The sequence below is a fragment of the Phaeoacremonium minimum genome (assembly GCF_000392275.1).
Source record: "Phaeoacremonium minimum UCRPA7 unplaced genomic scaffold PA7_03_scaffold_221, whole genome shotgun sequence".
Lineage (NCBI taxonomy): Eukaryota > Fungi > Ascomycota > Sordariomycetes > Togniniales > Togniniaceae > Phaeoacremonium > Phaeoacremonium minimum.
The window spans coordinates 144,228-160,721 of NW_006921126.1; the positions used below are offsets into that span (position 1 = coordinate 144,228).

Below are 16,494 nucleotides of genomic sequence, written 5' to 3' on the forward strand. Positions count from 1 at the left end.
GCCAAGTAGTAATTGAAGGACGTATCACACCCGTGGACCTCGCTATCAATGGCATTGAAGTGGTAGCTGCCAGCGAGGGTGTGTAGTTGCGCGAAGCTTATCAACGGCGTTGGTGCAGCTTGCAGCTCGCGCGTCAGGAGCCCGCGCCGGCCACCCCCGCTCTGCAGGTGCGGCTTCAGCACTGTCTGGAGCCAATTGATAAGGGATGCTCCAGTGGCATGTCGATCCAATACGGCAGTGCTATCCGCAGTGCCAATCAACTTAAGACGTAATGGATTCTGCAGCTTCTGACGGACGGAAATATCAGATCTCGGCATCTAAAATACCGGCTCCTAATCACTAGCATTGATTTGGGAATGATGTGCCAGGTGTGCTGAATTTGACTACGCCGATAATGATTCCAACATAACTTTTGCTCTCAGTGCCCCTTTTGATATACCATTCCCTTCCACCTTTACCGAACCTGCACTGATGAAGACGAGCCTGAAGCTCTTGGGTTTGGATCCTGCTCTTGATATGGCGGCGGCTTGTCATGAATCTTGTCCATGTTGGCCAGTGACAAGCTCAAGAACTCATGCTTGGTTCTCCACTCCTGCTGGCTTGCAGTAAAGCCAGTGCTCTCAGATGGCGGCGGCGGAGGATCGGTGACCTTTGTGATGAGATACGCCGTGGAAGCCTCGGCAATGCCATAGATCAAGACGCCCAAGAGTGGCACACGGAGCAATACGTAGAAGCCAATGCCAAAGCCAAACAAGACCCCCTCGCGATTATGGAACCAAGCACGCTTCTCCTGCTTGCTGAAGTGTATGCGGGCGAAATAAGGCTCGAGAAGCTCACGCATCAAGCTTCGGGAGGCGAAGTAGCTCTGGAGGAAGATGACAAGGTAACGTCGTGGAAGGAAAATGCCAGTTCCGAAGATGAGAGAGGCCGGACCTAGGCCAACAGCCTTGTTGAAGGTGTAGAAACTAGCGGCAGGTAGGACTAGGCGACCGACAATCGGGACATATGACAGGGCGAAGATGGCAAGTGAGATGGCAGCCTTTCGTCCAAATCTCCAGAGGAACATGGTCATAGCCTCAGCGGTGCTGGTCGAGTGGGTGCTGCCATCTCGAGTGGAATACTGGCGTAGATTCGGATAGTACATGTTCCGCAGCTTGTTGGGGTCCTCGTTCTTGTGCTTCTGGACATAGGTCACGTCTACCCACCGCAACGACTCCATGAACCTGTCTCAAATTAGCCATGCATTCAGTGGTTAGCAAAAGAATAGTTCATACAGGTTGTCCAGTGTTGGAGTGGCATAGCGCATCAGCGTCATAAGAAACAACGGCACCTGCAGCACATATTCTTCGATGAAGTGCAAGCCATCAATGATCTTGTCATCCCAAGTTACCGTATCGAGGCGGAAAAAGAGAGAGATGAACCACAGGAGAACGCGGATCCCGATGATCTGGACTTCCTGTAAGCACGTGGCAGCGACTTGGGTACTGGGATACATACAGGGACGGCTATGGCAACGCGGATGGCGACACCAGAGGCCACAGCTATGATGGCCTGTCTGTAATGCTCGGAGGTGAAGATACCGGGATTCTGGAGAGCCCTGTGAGCTGCAGATATCGACGATCATCAGTGCCAAGCCCGCGTGTGATATACTGTACTCTAGAACAGATCTGCTCACCTCCGACAAGAGTCAACTGGATGCCCCGCAGCACCGCATTGATGTCGAAGTGGGAGACGTCGAAGGCCTTTTTGAGCTTCTCCTTGTCGATCTCGACCGGGATACGCGGGACCTGATGCTCTGAGCTCGACATGGTGCCCAGAGTGCTGAATGATGTTTGTTTGGGGAGGATGCAGGGCTTTGTCTGAGGCTCTCCCCCCAGACCTGGCTGGCTGTACTGTCAATTAAAGGGCAGGCAGGCAGCAGATGCACAGCTCGAGAAATGATGTCACTGAGACACGAATCACTTAGGTAAGCTCAGCTGTGGTCAGAGCTCCCACTCCACTGCCTTATTTAGCTACCGCTTGTACTGTGTATTCGTTGACTGAAGGACCCAACCGTGTCGGGCTACAAAACGCACTCTAATTGACCTATAGCTGAACCAGGCATAACCTTCAGGCAAGGCAGCCCCTGAATCTATATTAAATTGGGCGTGGACTTTCGGTATCTCGGCCGCTACTACCATGATATCTCTCCAATTATTCCCCGAAAGTGTCATGGGAGACCTGGAGCTGTTGGGAGCTATGACCACGATCATTGGCACTGCAAAACAGCAAGTTCAAGTGACAAAAATGAGGACGAATCCGATAAGGCGACGGCCGGAAGTGCAAATGCTAGTTGGTTGAGTGCGCGTCGCCGTCGTCCTTCCAACCGTAACTGATTGTGACTAAGCCCTGTTGGGCGGCCGGTGGTCACCTAAGTCCGCTGTGGCTACAGCGGCCCGCCCACTGGTCAATATTATCAATTCCTCAGCACAGCTTTAGTGCACATCCATCTCAATCCAGCACGCGCTTTGCTTCCTCCTGGTCCTGGTTCGTGCGCCTCGCCTCGCTTCCGCCAGCCAGCCTCTTGATCCGCCGCCGCCGCGATCCGAGTGCCTCTAGAAAGCCGATCGGCGCTTTCAATTTTCGCGTCGTCTCTCTTCGCATCCAGATCCATCGTTCTCGAGATCTTCCCAAAGAGCCGCCTCGTCTTATCGGCATTGGCCTTCTACTGCCGAATCTGCCGTTGCTTGCCGCTGTGCTCTTTGTTATCGTCCGACCTCGGGTCAGCGAGAAGCATCCATGAACTGATATCCCAGCATCCTGAGACGGCCCACGACGCATCCCGGCACCATCTGGCCGGCTATCGACATGCTGGCACCTGCCACTCCGGTAACGATACCGAGATGCTTTACGATCTGAATACTTTCTCCAAGTGTTGCCGCTGTTGCTATTCTGTGAAAACCTCAGAGTAAGACAGCATCATGGAGTATCGACGGCCTCCCGGCCTGGCGGCGCTCTCGACGCCAAGGCGCTCGGCGACTGTCCCAACCTCTTTTCAACCACAGCCAGACCGATCAGTGTCGAGACCAATCACCAACGACTCGGTAGAGACCCTTTACAACCACCCATCCGTGAAGATTGTCGCCTTCACCGCAGGCTCACGGCCAACACCCCTGAGCCCAGGGCGGGGTATTCTCTCTCCAGCTGAGATAGAGCCCGGCAGTCTGTCGTGGTCCTCACAGTTGGAGAGAACTATCGCTGTCGGTATGTTATGCGGTATCTGGCGGACTAGTCTGTAGATTTCGCTAACGTTATTCTTCCTAGGTGCTTTTCAAATCTACAGAGCTCCGGGCTCAGTTGCCTTTCTGCGTTGTGGCTCGGCGCTCCAACCCATCTTACCCAAGAGCCAATGTTGGTGTATCGACGAGCAGTCCAGCAAGTTCGTTCTACAAATAAGACGGCCGAACTTCTGGAGGATAGAGGTGCCGGTTGGCGAGGATGAGGACATCAGGAGAGCTCTTTTGCTACGAGATGTGCTCGATCAGATCCTGCAATTCGAGAAAACGCCATGTCCGTTCGCAAGGACGTTTACGGTGGAGTTGCCAGAGAGACCGCAAACTCCAGTGAAGAAGCGGCCCTGGACTCCGCGTAAATCATCTTCCCAATGGCCGCCAAGTCCGATCACACCGGTGGACATGACCCCGCGGCCAGCAGTTCTCCGTCGAGAGTCGCTAGGTTTGATCCAGCCACATAAGGTGGAAGAACCTTCAGCTGTGGACGATCTTACTTCTACGGAACCGGAAACTCCACAGATGGTCGACAAGACACAAGAGGAGGTTGCTAATGGGCCAGTTCAACAGGATGTGGTCAGCGATGCCAAGTCGGTGACTGCGGAAGATGATGGGGTATCGCCCCAAATTGAGCCAGATGTTGTCGACTTGCCTGAAGAGCAAGACCAGGTCGATGAAAGTTCGAAGGTCGAATCTGAGCCAGAAGAGGTCCTAGAAGAGGTCTCAGAAGAGGTCCCAGGAAAGGGATCTATAGTATTAACCCCTATCTCGACAGAAGAGGAGCCCAGTCCACTTGAACAAGTCTCACAACCGGAGGTCGAGGTCATCGAAGTGAGGCCAGTGCCTACCCAAAGGGTCTCAACCTTGAGATTTCTACAAAAGCCAGAGACCACAGTGCCACCTAAGCAGAACGAGTCGCCAAAGAAGCCGCATCAGCCAGAACAGCAGGAGTTTGAGAAAGCCACGCCGTCACAGACTCTGCAAAGCACAGATCTTCAGCCCAGGATACGAAGTGATCTGAGCATAGCAGATCCAGAAGAGTCGAGTGAATCCGTATCAAAAGCAGACGTATTCGAGACTGAGCCTCCCGCTGAAGACGAGATTCGGAACGACTCATTCGAAGGTGCTGGTCTCATGCGGGTGAGAAAGGGCCGTATCACCAGCTTCGCATCAAGACGAGCGGTCACTGCACCACCACAACTTACGCTCTTCACATCACCACCATCAAAGTCTGCGCCGAAGCCTGCTGCCATTACAGAAGAGCCAATGGAGCCAGCAGAACCCGTTGAGGCCCATTCACCGACAGAGTCGTCAGACTCCTTCCACAGCGTACAATCGTGGCACTCGCCCATCACTCCTCTTCCCCCATCTCCGCCACCGTCAAACCCCAGCTCTCCAACGCCAACCCGCTTCCCATATCCACACGAAAATGTTATCATCGCACGGACCACTCATCAGAGAGACACCTCTGAATCGACGGTTACCCCTGATACTCAGCGAGCTTGGGATAATTGCTCTGTAGGCGGAACCGATCCTTCTAGTGCTATCCCAGGCCTGCCGTCTCCTCAAGATACCGAGGCGGTCAGTGAGAGGAGTGGTTCAGACAGCGGAGGCTCGCTCGAAAAATTCGAGACCGCACCCCAGGAATCTACTACCTCGCCCAAAGATGTCTCGTCCACGACCTTAGAGTCACACGAAGCCTCACCTGCTCAGGGAACATCGACAGCTGTAGCGCGCCGTGGGTCTATCCGGCACCGAGCCACGACGTCCATGTCTGTGTCACATCATCGAGCATTATCACCACTGCCACCTGCAGCAAACCTCTTCACTCCGCGCGCTCCTCGGCGGTTCAACACACCCTCCCGGGCCAACAATAGGCTCCAGGCTATCCGGCGCATCCCCAGCGCGGTCATCCACAAGACCTGCGAGATCCTCCTCGCCCCACCATCGCACCTTATCAACATCATGCTCAAGGTCGCAGCGCGTATCGCCGCCGGCGAATGGCGAGGCTTCGTCTTCGGCACAGGAGACGAGGGCGAGCGTGTAGACGTCCGGTGGGACTGGAGCGACACCGAAGACGGTGCGCTCGAGGGCTGGGAAGAGAGCGATTTCGACTTCGACAGCCCCGGCCGAGGAAGGACGCCGAGCAGCGCCAGCGCCAACTCCGGCAAGAGCCAGAGCAAGGCCAAGGGCAAGGAGCCCGCCACCGAGAGCCAGGAAGACGAGGCGGACCCGTGGAAGACGCCCACGGAGGAACTCGGCAGCGACGACTGGTCCCGCAGCTGGGGCGTCGACTAGAAGGTCCGCGACGGCTTTTCCAGCTTCTGGAGACCCAGTCTGTTTGGGGTCTTCCCGCCATAGTTGTAACCTATTGACGCACCAAACACCACACCACACCACACCACACATTACCGCACTACTTGTAGAAATATCTGTATCATCATCACTATTATCAACGGGCCGGGGCCTCGTCGACCCCTGCGACACGGCAAGGGGCGGACACACGATCACTCACACATTTGAGACGGCGTTGGGAGAGGAGAAGGTCGGCCAAGCACGGTTTATTGGCAGGCATTCCATTGTCTCCGGGAGGCTTCTTTCATGGATGAGGTCTGGAACAGCATGTATTGTTTTCTTCCCCGATAATGAGACACATTCGGCATGGTTCAAGGAGGCAGGACGCGTCCTACTAGGCCAGGCAGGTAGCACCTCTTTCGAAGCAGAGCTTACGAATGATGACAAGGCATATTTACATTTATAATCTGCTTTTGAGTAGACGAGACCGTATTCTTGCAAGATTTGCAACTTTTGAATTCAATGAGCCTTGAGACGCCTTAATCCATGTGACATAGAGTCATTCCAAGACCGTCTTGGCTAGGGTACATGAGTAGTGTGTGGGCTCATAATCACCCCTTGAAGCCAGCAACCACCTTTTGACGTTGTGACTGTCCGAGCCCACCTCCAGAGCATCGTTGATAACAACCCCACATCTACGTCCCTCTCAGAGAATAACTCCGTCGTCCTCTCAAGGTCAAGTCCTTCGCTCTCAAATTCATTTCAATGGATCTGATTACGAAGGAAGCACCGCCATTGGTGGTGCACAGGAGGCCAGATTGCGTCACCCAAGACATGCCACGGAGAACGCAGGATTCTCTCGACACAGTCCATATCAGCCCTGTGCCTCACTTCACCTCCTAGCGTCAATGCTGGCCCTCGAGCTATCAAGGCTTGGTCGCATAGAGCTGCTTGAGCTCCTGCGCCTCCTGGCGCGCTGCTCGCCCGGATCTGAAGGGTGTAGGCCGGAAGATTTAGCAAAGAGGTTGAGGATGTCTGTCAGTGATACCACTCCTGTTAATCTCCCCGACAGGCGAGCGCCCGGCATGGCAGCCGCCGGCACTGAGCCGAACGATTGAGCGCCAGTCGGTAAGGGAGACGGTGGCGCCGAGCCGGAGCTGCTTGAGGAGACGAGGACTGCGGTTCCGCCTCCTGATCCGGTCGTTGCAGCTGCTGCGCCGCCCGCGGATGTCTGCATACTTGTCGCGCCGACAGGCGCAAGCAGTGGTGTTGCTGGGGCACTGGGGCTGGGACTGGCACTCTCGACAACCCACATCCTGTGGCTGTTGGTAGCGACTAGCTTGGCGACTGTGTGAGCCAGGGTGGAATAGGGGTTGACATAGAACACCGGGAAAGAGTCGCGGCCCTTCTCAACGCCCCGCTCAGTAAGAATAACGGAAATGAAGTGCATGCAAGTCGACTGCAATAGTGGCAAAGAGGCTGCGTTCGTGAGATGTCGAACGTCGGCTGTGGATATATTACCGACGACGTTTAGGCCATTATCGACAACAGCCACCGATGTAAGACCTTCGTTGGACATGAGGGTCAAGGCCTCGGCCAGCGGAGCGTCCGCGCTGCATCAGTGTCAGCAAATCGTCAGATTTGAACCAAGTATCTAAGGCTTCTCACTTGATTGCGATAATCTGCTGGGTTCCGACATGAAGATCCTTCAACGGTGCCCCATAAAGACGATCAATCATTGGAAAGTGGAGGCGCTCGTTCCAAAAGAATTCCAGAACCTTGAGTTGGCTCAGAATCCCAAGCACTTCCGAATCAGGATTGGTTATCAGCACCCGATGGATGCCGCTGCCGAATACCTCAATAGCCCGTGTGAGGTATTCATCAGGAGTCAGTGCGATAAGTTCCTCCTTGCGGAGAATCTGCTGGATGTCGCGGAGCGGGATTGGCTGTCTCTCTTGGGCACGTTTCGCGATCGAATCATAGAGCTGTATGTGTTCCTCATCGGGCTTTGCAAGGCCAACCACCACGAGGAGGTAGGCATTGAGATCATTGTGGTCGAACGTAGAGATAGCCTTCTTGTCGGAGGAGGTTTCGCGCACAAGGACGAGGTTGGATGGGGAGTTCTTGAGCAATGCCTGTACACATGTAAGTCATGATAGGATATTTCGGAGGGTTTGAAGGCGGCTCACCATGGTGGCCTCCTCCACGCTCGTGTCTAAGTCCACCCAATGCACATCATCCTGCGATACCAGCTCCCCAAGCTGTACGTCCCTCCAGTCTCGGTTGGCAAAGCGCGGATCTGGTTGTCTGTTTGGGGGTGGTTTGTTCAGAAGCTCCTGGACGGCGGCTTGGGTAAACGAGGGATGGCGCTGTGCGCGCGGGGATGGCGGGGGATTTCGAAGGTTTTCCGCGAAGCTCTGGCGATGAGAGTGCACACCTTTGGTCAGAGACGATTGAGAGGGAGATCGTGCAACGGGAGGAGGCGACGGGATAGTATTCGGGGCGTTGCCGTTGTCGCTGCCAGCAAGTTTGCCCTGCGTGGCGGGAAAGGGTTCCATTGTCGTGATGTTGTCCCAGATGACGTGCGGGATGGTATCGTAGATCTAGACGTTCCCTTTGATGATGACGATTCAATTTTAAGAGGGCGGAGCACGGCTACTCAGGGGAGGTCTGCGTAATAGAAGTTCGTTCTTTGTTTCGTCTTTGCTAAGGCAGCTGAGGAGAAAAGACACTGGAGGATAGGAAGCTATGAAGATACGACTACGAAGGCATTGTTGCAAGGTGAGCGAACGGGAAGGAAGGAGCTACCGACCGACCTTGAGGTTAGGAATAGGAAGTACGAGGGCGCATGATGAATGTGGGGTGCTTGTCGAGGTCTGGCCTGGCACGTTAGCTCAGCGCCTAGCCTAGCCACTGCTAGCCTACAGAGTGCATCTGGCCTGTCTCCTGTCCATCGCCGGAACCGACAGCGAGGGGCTGAGCTACCTTATTACAGAGACAGGAGGCAGGCGAGGCAGGTATGGAGGGGCCCGACTGGGCGGTGGGTGGCCAGACATTTTGCCTGCAGGGATGAGGCCTTCTAGCGCAAGACATGCCACCTTCAAACCAAACCACAGACGGCGATCTTGCGCATCGACATCGACCAGCAGCAACAGACAGATCGCTCTACTGCTCTACCGGTAATCCAGAAAGGCAGGCAGTGTGCGATGCCTTACGCGACCGACATTCAGGGGCTGCAAAAAGCAGGAACCTGGGCAAAAAGCAACGATCATATCACGCCAGCCCGGACGGAAAGTGTACGTCCAGGAGTCCGTCGCAGGCCGAGAGCGAACATCGAAGCCCGGCCTGTCACCTGTCACACTATCGACCGACCACCTGACCTGCGCTCGAGATACAACTTAAACCTGGGTAGCAAGCGCGTGCAAAGGTAAGTAAAGAATGTGGCTCGGTGGGAGATATGCCAGGAGAGATGCTTGGCAGCAATTCGGCAATGCCAGCTGAGCATTGTAAATATACCGGTAGATCAACATGATGGTGATGGTCATATGAAGTCAAAACGGCCAGTGGTTCTCGACGTGTTATCGCATCGAGATCTTCTCAGGTTGTCAGTGTTACTCCCGATAAGAAAGTGTGCCGGGCTCGTTATCTTTCTCTTTCTCTTCTCTACCATGATTTGGCTACTAGGTAGCTAGACCAGCCAAGAATGCGCTTTCGTGATGTGACGCTATCGCATGTCCCGCCATCATCAGGTATAAACTGTTAGCCAGCTATCTCAGCCTAGGTGGCACTTGTATCATGTGAAAACTCGCCAGCCTTTCTTGTACAGCAATGTCTGAGATGAACGGTCCATTCCGTATGATGTGAAAAGTACTGTAGTAGAGTGGACTATCCAGCCTGTGATACCCCTACCTTGACCTTGATACATGTACCATGCAGTACGTGGCTGCTGCTGCGGTGCCAGGGTCGGGCGCCAATCTCAGGCATATTTCCTTCCGTCAAGGATGATTTGGAAGGACCTACATGTAGAAGCGAAGCAGATGGGATGGATGATCCGGATTGGCCTTGTAGCCAGTTAGCCTGGAATTGCCAACGAACCTGTGGGCACAATTTATTTTGCCCTGCCCAACCTGGAAGTCCCTGCACATGGGGTGCGGCTTCTGTTCTGGCCGATGAAGACTATCACAAAGCCATTGTTCTTGATGGCAATGAAGTGATGGTGGTGGTAGTTGCATTGATATATGTTAGATATCGTCAAATTTCCGTGCATCGCTAGATGTGTACAAACATCTGGCATTGTGCTGCTGGTTGTGGTTCGATGGAACTGGCAAAGTGTAAGAGGACAAGACAGCGAAGGGAAGTGAATGATTTGGTGTGCCTCTCTGTGTGTACCTGGACACTACATGCATATTTGAGCTTCAAGACAAGTACCTCCCTCATTGTAAAGCCGATTATAAGTCATCCTTGAGTGTTGACACTTTCTTTCCCCTGGCTTCCCAGTTCTGTCTCTACTGTAACTACCTATGCCGGTGTGCAAGGTAGCTGGGTACGTAGATACTTAGTACTTAGTACCTGAAGGTGGATTGACAAGGCTTGCCTTAATCCAAACCCTCCCGCTGGCGGCCTGCTCCACGTCAGTCCTCCCCTCCTCTACCGATTGTTTTTTTGTGAGAAAGACCCCCGCCTTTTTTTGGTCTGCCACCACACCGCGCCTGCAAAATCTCGACACGCGTTGTCGTTGTCGTTGTCGCTGTCGCTGTCGCGGACCGCTACAACCTTCTTGCATCCATCCTTTCAGTACTATCTGGGCCGACCCTGTCACAAGGCGCTGCACCCAAGACGACGACATCATCTCCTTTGCTTCGCGTTGTGTTGAGCGCTGCGGCGCCACCAGTATTCCTATCACTTCTGGATCAACGACCGTCGCTCATTCAGAGGGCAGGTATGTGTGCCGTTACCTGCGAATTGCCAAGGGTCCCGTTCTCATTCTCATTGTTCTGCCGGCTAAGATCCCTCCCGTTTGGTTTAGACATAAGGTCATAAGGTCTTGACCGTCTATTCTACTGCGCATACGAGACGAGAAGACATTGCTAGAACCGTCCCCAAAATGTCGATGCTTCCGGCCGACGTTACGGCAGAGCTTGCCCAGCTCCTGCAGGCTCTGCAATCGGCCGACAACAGCATTCGCTCCCAGGCCGAGGAGCACTTGACGACCAACTGGACCAATACACGACCCGAGGTCCTCCTGATGGGCCTGGTCGAGCAGATTGGCGGCTCAACAGATGCTGCGGTATGTTGCACGCACACTCCTCCGCTCTGACGAGATAGGGGAGCCCCTGAAGTACACTGTCGATTGCTGATGGGATAATCTTGGCTCCAGATCCGATCCTTCGCTTCTGTCATCTTCCGCAGAATTGGTTCCAAGGTTCGCAAGAATGAGCGCGGCGAAAACGTGGACATGTTCATTTCTTTATCCAAGGACCAGGCAGCCGTCATAAGAGGGAAGCTCCTCGAGACGCTCGTCAACGAAGCTGATCGCACAGTAAGGAACAAGATCAGCGATGCTGTCGCGGAAGTTGCAAGACAATACACAGAGAACAGTGCGTCGCATCTCCCGTTTCGATCAACCCCCTCTCGAGACACAATCCAATGTTAATTTATGATCATAGACGACACATGGCCTGAGCTGCTGGGCGTGCTTTTCCAGCTGAGCATTGCTCCAGATGTCGGAAAGCGAGAGACTGCGTATCGTGTCTTCACCACTACGCCTGGGATCATCGAGAAACAGCACGAGGAGGCAGTTGCTCAGGCTTTCACCAGAGGCTTCAAGGATGAGGCAGTCGGAGTATGTTCTACTCCAAATTACACTATCAAGTCAGGAGCTAATACCATCCATAGGTTCGTCTTGCAGCAATGGAGGCATTCGCTGCTTTCTTCAGGAGCTTGGGCAAGAAGAGCCAGGCCAAATATTATGTCCTCATCCCCGAGGTTCTCAACATCCTTCCGCCAATCAAGGATTCGCAAGATTCCGACGATCTCAGCAAGGCTCTCGTTGCCCTTATTGATCTGGCCGAAACTGCGCCGAAGATGTTCAAATCCCTTTTCCACAACTTGGTGCAATTCAGTGTCTCTGTTGTTCAGGACAAGGAGCTTAGTGATGTGTGCCGTCAGAATGCTCTCGAGCTCATGGCCACCTTCGCCGACTATGCTCCCTCTATGTGCAAGAAAGATAGCACTTACACCAACGATATGATCACCCAATGTCTAAGCCTTATGACCGATTTAGGCGAGGATGACGATGATGCTGCCGAATGGCTCGCTTCTGACGATGTAGGTTTCTCCTCTCTCAAAGTCAAAATTGACCCTCTAACATTCTCATAGCTTGACCAAGAGGAGAGCGATCAGAATCATGTTGCCGGTGAGCAATGCATGGATCGTCTTGCCAACAAGCTGGGTGGCCAAACGATTCTTCCGCCTACTTTCAATTGGCTCCCACGTATGATGACGTCCATGGCCTGGCGTGATCGTCACGCTGCCCTAATGGCTATCTCAGCCATCTCCGAAGGCTGCCGGGAGCTAATGGTTGGTGAGCTCCAGCAAGTTCTTGATCTTGTTGTACCTGCCCTCAAGGACCCCCATCCCCGTGTGCGTTGGGCGGGCTGCAATGCTCTGGGTCAGATGAGCACCGACTTTGCGCCGACAATGCAGAAGGATTACTACGACACGATTCTCAAGGCTCTGATTCCTGTACTCGAGTCGCCAGAGGCACGTGTCAAGTCTCATGCCGCCGCTGCTCTCGTCAACTTCTGCGAGGAGGCTGAGAAGAAGGTCCTCGAGCCTTACCTTGACGACCTCTTGACTCACTTGTTCCAGCTTCTTCAGAACGAGAAACGCTACGTCCAAGAACAAGCTCTTTCTACAATCGCCACCATCGCAGATGCCGCCGAAGATGCTTTCCGCAAGTACTACAACACGCTCATGCCACTGCTCGTTGGAGTTCTCCAGAGAGAAAACGAGAAAGAGTTCCGTCTTCTCCGCGCAAAGGCCATGGAGTGCGCGACTTTGATCGCGCTTGCTGTTGGCCGCGAGACACTTGGCAACGATGCTATGACGCTGGTGCAACTACTCGCCAACATCCAATCAAACATCACAGATCCTGACGATCCGCAAGCGCAGTACCTCATGCACTGCTGGGGTCGAATGTGCCGGGTCATGGAGGGTGACTTCCTTCCATTCCTGCCCAACGTCATGCCTCCTTTGCTAGAGCTGGCTAGCGCCAAGGCGGATATTCAGCTCTTGGACGACGATGATCAGGTTGAGCAGATTCAGCAGGAGGACGGCTGGGAGCTCGTGCCCGTAAAGGGTAAGATGATTGGCATCAGGACGAGCACAATGGATGACAAGCATATGGCTATTGAGCTGCTCGTGGTCTATGCTCAGGTTCTCAAGGGCGCCTTTGCTCCCTACGTCGCCGAGATCATGGAGAAGATCGCCATTCCAGGCCTTGCTTTCTTTTTTCACGATCCTGTACGGTACATATCCGCCAAGCTTGTACCGCAGCTTTTGAACTCATACAAGCTCAACTACGGTAACCCGTCGAATGAGCTGAGGGGTCTCTGGGCTGGTACCGTCGACAAACTCTTGGAGGTTCTAACGGCTGAGCCTGCAATTGATACCTTGGCAGAGATGTACCAGTGCTTTTACGAGTCTGTCGAGGTGCTTGGCAAGGATTGTCTGGCTCCGCAACATCTGGACAAGTTTATCGACTCAGTCCACACAGCTCTCGAAGACTACAAGGACAGAGTGGCCCAGCGGGCGGAAGATAGGGAGAGCACCAATCCCGAGGACGCCGAGGATGATGCTGAGGAGATTTTGATGGCCATCGAAGACGACCAGACTCTACTCTCTGATATGAACAAGGCTTTCCACTCCATCTTCAAGTACCACGGTGCAGCATTCCTAAGACCGTGGGAGCGATTGATGGGCACCTACGAAGGCTTCCTTCGCTCACAGGATCCAACCCAGCGCCAGTGGGGTCTGTGCATAATGGACGACGTTCTCGAGTATTGTGGTCCAGAATCCACACATTATGCAAACTACATCACTCAGCCTCTTATCGACGGGTGTCAGGATCCCTCGCCAGCCATCCGTCAAGCTGCGGCTTACGGTATTGGAGTGGCCGCCCATCGTGGTGGTGCTCCTTGGTCTCAGTTCCTCGGTGGCTCCATTCCATACCTGTTCCAGGCTACTCAAGTGCCTGATGCTCGCAGCGAGGACAACGTTTATGCGACGGAAAATGCTTCAGCCGCAATTGCAAAGATCCTGCACTACAACTCCGGTGCTGTCCAAAATCAGCAGGAGGTGATCGTCAACTGGATTAATACTCTACCCGTCACGAACGATGAGGAGGCAGCACCTTACGCATACGCCTTCCTGGCAGAGTTGATCGACAAGTAAGTCACCCAGCTCTTCACATAGCGACATCAAAACACTAATACGCTTCGTAGGCAAAATCCGGCTGTTCTAAGCCAGCCAGATAAGGTATTCGTCTACATTGCTCAAGGGCTCGAGGCAGATGCCCTTCAAGGTCAGACCGGCCAGCGCGTCGTGGCCGCCGCCAAGCTTCTCCTGACCGCATCGAATGTGAATCCTACGCCTCTTCTCCAGCAGTTTTCACCCGAGTCACAAGCACGCATCATGGCGTACTTCAGCTAAGGAGTGTGCGGATGGCTATCTTTGTTGGCGCAGATTTAAAAGGTCAAAATGCATGAAATGAGGAAAATCGTGGCCTGAAAAGGGGGCAATCTCGTATTGTGGACTGCACACAAAACAGTGCGAGATCAAGTATGATGACATGTGGGCGTGCCTTCATCGGTGGATGGATAGCAGTGATGGATGGATGGATGGGTGGATTGGATGATTGATTGATTGATTGATTATTACGTGCTCAGTTGCGACTGTTCTGATAGACTCATAGTTGAGCTGTGGAAGGAAAGAGACCTCTTGATGATACCACTACACTAGTACCGGAGATATAAGACACTACACTTCCCTCTGTTAACCTCAACCACTTGTTTGTGATGTCTGTGATGATAATATCAGTGATGCACAATCCGCCCTCCCCAAAAGTACAGCTTCGCCTCGGGACGCCGATGCTCTCATTTCTTATGCGACGTGACGCCTCCCTACCCTTTTCTATCCGCCTCCGACCAGTCTGACCGGTCACAATTGGGGGGGGGGCAGATGAGAGAAAGAAGAAAAAAGAAACAGAAGACGAATGAGCTCGAAACAAGCCCCTTGCGACACGGCGGCGGCAACTCGGCAGCCACATACGTTGTGTTCCACTGTGCGTCCTGTGCCTTTTCGTCTGCCGCTCTGGGCGCCACCGTCTTTTTGACCAGGTACGGACAGTGCCGCATCTGTGTTGCTATTCGCAAGCCAACCGGAGACCGCGCGCGCGTCGTAGCGAAGACAAGTGCTGAGCAGTGGGAAAAGATGTTTGCTTTTCTTCTTCTTCTCTTCTCTTCCTTTTGGACCCCATTACCCCTGATGCCCTCTCTAGCACTCACGGGCGTTTTCCTCTCGCATTAGCCGGCTGGGCTATCGACCAGGTTATCGGGAAAAGCCAGCCGGATGTGATTTAGAGTCAACACACAGGGTGAGACAGGCACAGGTGTCGGACGATGTCTTAGGTCTCACACTCTAAACAACAAACAATGGAGGAGGGGCGGAGAGGCTACGCGGCGTAAGGCATGGAGGGCACGGGGCAGGGCTAGAGAGGGCGAGGATTGGAGAAAGGCTAGATGCCTCGATGTCTTTCCACGAGGGTTGAGGGTCTCAGGGGGGAGAAGAGAGGCTCAGGAGGCTGGGGAGTCGAGGGGCTCCTGGAGGGGAAGATCGCAGCTGTCAGTTGCCATGCCGTGCCATGGTTTCCTTGTCTTTGTAGATCCCTTCACCCTCCTCCACGATGTACGTGCCCCTAACAACACGAGCGAGACGAAGAGATATTGCGGGCCAGTACGGCTCCGGGAAGCAAGCGAACGCCTATACGCTAACTATGCATCAACAAGGCAATGAGGAGCTGCACACGTTGAAGGAAAGATGAGAAGAGAGGAGAGAGAGAGACAAGCCCCTTGCCTGCTAGGGCACATCTCTCATCCATGCACTGGCTCGTGTAGGTGTCGATCCCACGACTAGCGAGCCGTGGTGTTGGCTCGCGGCTGGTACCAGCTGCGTACCGGTGGCAGCTTACTGCGCTTGTCTGGTACTAGCTGGGACGCCGGTGTCAGGATGGGAGAAAAGAAAATAGTGATAGCCGTGGTATCGCATTCTGCGCCCTGTCGCAGCAAATCGCATGTTTGCTCTGTATGTATGCCCAGGAGGTAGGGCGGTAGGGCAGAGCAGCCTTCCATTCCCTTTTGTTTTTGTATAGGATGAATTAAATCAACGCGAGCAAACAGCAGCCAGCACGTAAGCGGCTCTACCTTGACCTGTCTATCTTCTTACGATATGATGAAGTGTCGCATTGCACTGTGTGGTACTGATACTGACCTGGAATCAAAACGGAGGCTTCATTACGGTGTCTAGTGTTTCTATCCACCTTACCCAGCATCTCCTCACTTTTCTTCTCCTCCACCGCTTATTGGGTACCACCACCACAAGCACCACCCCCCGTCCCCTTCGGAAAGGACTAGGCGACATTACGTTACTTCACCATTCCATCTTAGTTTTGTCTCTTGGGAAAGAACCCTTCGTGCCTTGGACCTGCCGCCTCAATCCGCCTCAATCCGGTCTCTCGGCCGGTTTGAATCCATCTTCACTGTTTGGTCCGTCCGTCCGTCCGTGCCGACGTCCCACGGCTGGCTGGCTGGCTGGGTTGCTGCTGATAGACAGACGGGACGAGAACAAAGGTGTAGATGCAGATGCAGATGCA

At 53.8% G+C, this 16,494-nt stretch overlaps 4 protein-coding genes across 4 annotated transcripts; 2 read left to right on the forward strand and 2 right to left on the reverse strand.

Annotated features, from left to right (window-relative positions):
* Positions 1–454: 454 nt before the first annotated feature.
* On the reverse strand, positions 455–1,808 carry UCRPA7_2955 (putative transmembrane protein; the record flags this gene model as incomplete). The annotated part of the gene is made up of 4 exons (XM_007915510.1): positions 455–1,223; positions 1,275–1,447; positions 1,498–1,604; positions 1,676–1,808. 4 exons carry the CDS (start codon positions 1,806–1,808, stop codon positions 455–457), a joined length of 1,182 nt encoding a protein of 393 aa, XP_007913701.1.
* A 3,426-nt stretch (positions 1,809–5,234) lies between these two features.
* UCRPA7_2956 (hypothetical protein) lies at positions 5,235–5,567 on the forward strand (the record flags this gene model as incomplete). The annotated part of the gene is made up of 1 exon (XM_007915493.1): positions 5,235–5,567. The coding sequence occupies one exon, from the start codon at positions 5,235–5,237 to the stop codon at positions 5,565–5,567; it is 333 nt and encodes a 110-aa protein (XP_007913684.1).
* A 923-nt stretch (positions 5,568–6,490) lies between these two features.
* Positions 6,491–8,122, reverse strand: UCRPA7_2957 (putative sds23 moc1 protein; the record flags this gene model as incomplete). The annotated part of the gene is made up of 4 exons (XM_007915524.1): positions 6,491–6,540; positions 6,804–7,177; positions 7,233–7,699; positions 7,754–8,122. The coding sequence occupies 4 exons, from the start codon at positions 8,120–8,122 to the stop codon at positions 6,491–6,493; spliced, it is 1,260 nt and encodes a 419-aa protein (XP_007913715.1).
* Positions 8,123–10,668: 2,546 nt separating this feature from the next.
* Positions 10,669–14,276, forward strand: UCRPA7_2958 (putative importin subunit beta-3 protein; the record flags this gene model as incomplete). Its single annotated transcript, XM_007915512.1, has 7 exons — positions 10,669–10,851; positions 10,942–11,161; positions 11,231–11,406; positions 11,460–11,891; positions 11,943–12,057; positions 12,115–14,014; positions 14,069–14,276. 7 exons carry the CDS (start codon positions 10,669–10,671, stop codon positions 14,274–14,276), a joined length of 3,234 nt encoding a protein of 1,077 aa, XP_007913703.1.
* Positions 14,277–16,494: the final 2,218 nt, after the last annotated feature.